The sequence below is a fragment of the Gadus morhua genome, chromosome 17 (genome assembly GCF_902167405.1).
Source record: "Gadus morhua chromosome 17, gadMor3.0, whole genome shotgun sequence".
In the NCBI taxonomy this organism is placed as follows: Eukaryota; Metazoa; Chordata; class Actinopteri; order Gadiformes; family Gadidae; genus Gadus; species Gadus morhua.
The window spans coordinates 12,613,639-12,618,638 of NC_044064.1; the positions used below are offsets into that span (position 1 = coordinate 12,613,639).

Genomic DNA, 5,000 nt, shown 5'->3' on the forward strand with positions numbered 1-5,000 from the left:
GTAGCTCTGAAGCTAACAACACTCACCTGACCACCGCTAACGCCACCGCCTCCAGAAACACTGTGACCGGGCGCTAGAGAGAGACGCCGCCGAGCGCTAACCCCAAAGGCTACCACCGCTACAACCGCCTCCTCCGGCGGCTCCACCAGCACCCTGCCCCCAAACCCTCTCCCACGCGGCGGGCCCCCCCATCTCTCCCCTTGGAACCCTGCCCTCCGCCCGCCCCCGGGGCGCCGCCTCCTGCCCCCGCGAGGTCATCGGCGCGCGCCATGCCGGCCGGGCTGTGTGTGTCGGACGCCTGCTGCCTGCTGCCCCAGGTGTTCCGCTGCGGGGGGGGAGGCAGCCTGGAGGGGGACGCTGGAGGGCTGAGTCGGAACGACCACCTGCAGAACACGGCCTCCAGCTCCCGCTCCAGCAAGGGCGGAGAGAGGGAGGTGGGTGTGTTTCTGTGTGTGTGTGTGTGTGTGTGTGTGTGTGTGTGTGTGTGTGTGTGTGTGTGTGTGTGTGTGTGTGTGTGTGTGTGTGTGTGTGTGTGTGTGTGTGTACAGGAATGTGTGTCTGTGTGTAGGATTTATGAGCCTATGCATTTTGGAGTACGTGTCACCGTGTGTGAGTGTGTGTGTGTGTGTGTGTGTGTGTGAGTGTGTGTGTGTTAGGCGTTGTGCCTGTCTAAGTAAAGGGGGGGGGGGGGCAAGGGCGGAGGACATCACAGGGGAGGGGAGAGGAGGGAGGGTGATGAGGAGACGAGAGGTGATGGAATGACGGACACTGGAGGGGAGCTGAGAGGAGGTGAGGAGGAGGATTGAGGAGGAAGAGGAAGGGATAGGAGAGGAGGTTAGGCGAGGAGGAGAGGTAGGGATTAGGAGGGAGGGCAGAGTGTTGGTGAAACAGTGAAGCCTCCTTTTGGTCCTTGTATGCAAATGAGCCAGACATGCCTACTTACTGCTCATCGACCAATGATCTTTGCGTAAGAAAACCAGCCGTTTGGCGTTGATGCAAAAACCGGAACTTTTTGTACTGCCAATCTCCCCAGGCGGTTTCAATTGGCCGGAGTCCAGGTGTGGCGGCCAATTACATTCCGTCTGTCACATTGTTACCTTCAGGGCAGGGTTCACCGACCACATGACCTTGAACTCTCTGGGGTTTACTGTGATCACCTTGACATGCATATAACATTATACACACACACACATCTATATATTACACACACACACACACACACACACACACACACACACACACACACACACACACACACACACACACACACACACACACACACACACACACACACACACACACACACAAACACACACTCATCTGTTATTGCTGATATGTAAACCATTGCTGGAGTGAATGTAGAAAGTTAAAGGTAGAAAGAATGACAGACCAGAGCATGTGATACAGGCAAAAGTGGAACCAAATGAGCTTGTCTATCATCTACCTGCTACTGTATTTCAAGTGGGACTGGACACCTTCCAGTAGCTAAAGGAAATAACCAGCCCTACTTTCCACCCCGTTACCAGTAAATAGATCACACGATCAAACGCTAACTTCGATTTCCTCCTCATTCTCTACTGATTAACAGTGTGTAGGATTATCACTCTCTGAAAGTTACGACAGATGGCTAAAATGTTACAAATGGCTATCACTACGCTACGGCCAGCTAACATGCTATAGATGACTAAGATGCTGTAGTTATGCATGCTATGCATAGCTAACATGCTAAAGAGCTGTGAACCCGTGCTGCAGCCCATGAATGCTGTGGTGGAAACCTCTTTAGACTTTGTGCTTGTATTGCCTTTCCTCAACTTGTGCACCTTTTGCTATGACTTCTAACAATTGACCAAAGTGTCTGAATGCTCAAAGGTTGATGACACGTGGAAGGGTTTGCGAGATAACATGAACGCTATAGGTTATATGACCCTCTGAGTAGAGAGTATCTTGCGACACTGCTCAGACAGGCTACTGAAGGCTGTGTCGGGTGTGCTCATCCAGTTTAATGAAATCAACCACACTGCTTTGCTATAACAAGACGTATCAAGACGTTTCAACTATCGGTTTGCTTCTTCTCCTTAACTGCCGGCCCAACTCCAGGAAGTAGCTTCGGTAGAGCGGGTATTTGGAATGGAAACGAAGCGATGCTTCCATCAATCCGTGAAGCCAATTCATTCGTATCTGGTTGCTGATCGTGTGGCCACCTTGTTGGAGTCACGAGGAAGAGTCGACCGCAACACCTGATATCTGTTCGTATGGAAACGGATATTCACATAGGCAGGAGCACTGTTGGTAACGCACACACACACACACACACACACACACACACACACACACACACACACACACACACACACTCTTGGATGTGAATCTGTAGACCAGGGAGACCAAAAGGGTCGTGCTGTACAGACAGGGAGGAATGTTGCTAGGTGATATATGCGTAGGTTCTGCAACATCAGTGACATTTGATAAATGAATGGTGTGTGTGTGTGTGTGTGTGTGTGTGTGTGTGTGTGTGTGTGTGTGTGTGTGTGTGTGTGTGTGTGTGTGTGTGTGTGTGTGTGTGTTTGCTTGCTTAGGTATTCAAATGTTTATATGCATGTTCTAGTATACAAAAGTAAGCAATGGGGTGTTTGTTTGCGTGCGTGTTTGTTTGCGTGCGTATGTATTTGTGTGTAACCAAATGAGCAGGCAGGCAGCCATATTCTGTGTGTGTTTGTGCATGCGCGTGCGTGCGTCTGCATGTATCTAATATCAACCAGGGGCCCTTGCCTGGCCCCTGGCGAGGGAAATTATAATTTTCCTATATTTAACTAATTACCCAGAGTGCATTTCTGTCCTCTCAAGGAAGACAGTCAGATAAATTTGGAGCATGTACTCTCGTTGCGCACCACGGGCCTGGGCTCTGACCTACACACCAGTATTTATAGCAGTTATTTAGAGCAGAGGCGTCCTATTGGTCAAAGACAAAATCGTATGTTGACTGTGATTCGTTCATCAGGCACAGAAACACTATTGTTATTTTGTATTTTAATCAACAGGTGATTATAGCACTTGATTAAATTATGTTTGTCAGTTGATACAACTTGTCATTCCATACGTTGGTGGAACCAAGTCGTCTGATTGGTCATGGCGGAAATTGCCCGATCTATTGGGGGAATGAAAATATGATTGGTTGAGCTTGACATGACCCAGAGCAATGAGGAAGATCGTCAAGAAGCTTTGAACTACAATGTGATGTTGAGACAGAAGAAAATCTTTTAATTTTCCAGATTACCTCTGAACATCATTTAAATTCAAATGTGTGTGTTAATCTAACACTGAACAGCTCTGTATTTTTCTTCTTTAGCGCTTATGGATTTACTTTTTACCTTGTATTCTTGGTCCTTGCCTCTCACTATTTCTGCAGTAATTGAGCAGATTTAATTGAGAAAAAGATTGTGACATTGTGTTCAGAAAATATCCCTCGGAGGCAATTTTTCCCAGCAGATAACGCTTGAGGCTTTGATTCAAATACGCAACAACACACTTCCAAGCACCCACACAATCTCGCGCACACACCAGCATATTCAGAGAGTTCATGAACATTGTGGTTATTTAGCGGTATAGGAGCGTTGAAGTTAATCTAAGCTCTATATCTGAAAGCCTTTTCTGACTGGTGATCGCCTGCTTTAAGCTTCTTTAAATTATCTTTAGATTCCTCCTTAATTGAATGACAAAAATCGCAACAACCATTGTGTGTTTCGCTATAGAAATTCATGGGGAATGACCGTTCGGTGGTATTTAAGCGAAGCATTGCCCTGTGAAACGACATTCTCTATTCTCTGTGTGTGGTCTGGAACAAAAGCCATCGAAGGAAATCGATGGAGGCTGAGATTAAGATGATTATGGAGTGTTTCCTGCTTCCCTCTCTCTATTTGCCGATTCAATTCAGAAGGCTGTATTGGCACGGGAAGCATTGTTTCTTTAGGTAGATAAGATAAGATGCACAAATCATTACTTATGTTAAAAAAATTGTCTCTCTACCTCTCTCTGTCTCTCTCTCTCTGTCTGTGCCTCTCTCTCATCTCGCCCTATAGAAAAGTGTAAAGGAGGGAATCCTGCTGAAACAGACCAGTTCCTTCCAAAGGTGGAAGAGAAGATACTTCAAGCTGCGGGGAAGGACTCTTTACTATGCCAAAGACTCCAAGGTAGCGATATACTAAGAAATGTACTCTGAACACAATCAACCATTCAGTAAGATCGGCTTGAAACGCTACAAAACATACTCTGAATACAAAACAGCATATGGTTAATACAATACAAAATAACTGCATTCAGATTCAGATTCAGATTCAGAAGACTTTATTTTCAGAAAAGAGTACATACATTTATTTTCATACTCTGAGTACATACATACTCTGCATACCAGAATATATACTTGAAATAGATGGGCTACAACCATACTCACTCTAATTTAAGTACAGAAAACATGCCCCGACTGGGAATGGTCGGGGTGGAAACAGTAATAAAAATGTTCTTGGTTGTGTACACATGATTCGACACGTGAAAGTCTTTCCACTGAGAGAGGTGAGTTGTAGGACTTGACGAAGTTTTATCAGAGTGACTGATTTGGGTCAAGGAGCCTTGCCCTCCTCCTGCTTACTCTTCTAGAGGGCCAGCTCGGGGCTGGAAATTCGCGCAGCCCACAAGCAAATGTTAAAAAAAATCACGGCTTCAACTCAGTTTATTCTATTGAAGAGTTTGCAGAGAAGTGTGACCGCGGACATGATTTTTTTTTGTAGACCCCGATGTTTACAGCACACGAATGTAGCAGCACTCTCCTACGGGAGAAAAGAGACGGTTTCCCTTTTATGAACCTCAATCAGATAGTTTAAACCGTAGTGAGATAAGCATTACCTGTAAAGCAGGTAGGTTAACATCATGAGTTTACTATCCTCGTTGTTTCCGTGTCCTCTGCTCAGTCGCTGATCTTCGACGAGGTGGATCTGTCGGATGCTAGC

The 5,000-nt window shown here is 46.3% G+C and overlaps 1 protein-coding gene across 4 annotated transcripts in view; it reads left to right on the forward strand.

The window, feature by feature from the left end:
- si:dkey-172j4.3 (diacylglycerol kinase delta) overlaps positions 1-5,000 on the forward strand; it is a 54,194-nt gene that overhangs the window by 25,203 nt on the left and 23,991 nt on the right. Inside the window, exons 1-3 of one of the 4 annotated variants that reach the window (XM_030337754.1) lie at positions 1-434; positions 4,077-4,187; positions 4,962-5,000. The exon at positions 1-434 is cut by the window's left edge and continues 468 nt beyond it; the exon at positions 4,962-5,000 is cut by the window's right edge and continues 42 nt beyond it. In XM_030337754.1, the coding sequence (XP_030193614.1) occupies positions 270-434; positions 4,077-4,187; positions 4,962-5,000 (315 nt within the window). In that variant the 5' untranslated portion in view covers positions 1-269. Of the gene's footprint in view, positions 435-1,275; positions 2,290-4,076; positions 4,188-4,961 lie in introns of those variants that run through there. The other 3 variants (XM_030337755.1, XM_030337756.1, XM_030337753.1) reach the window with 3 other exon arrangements.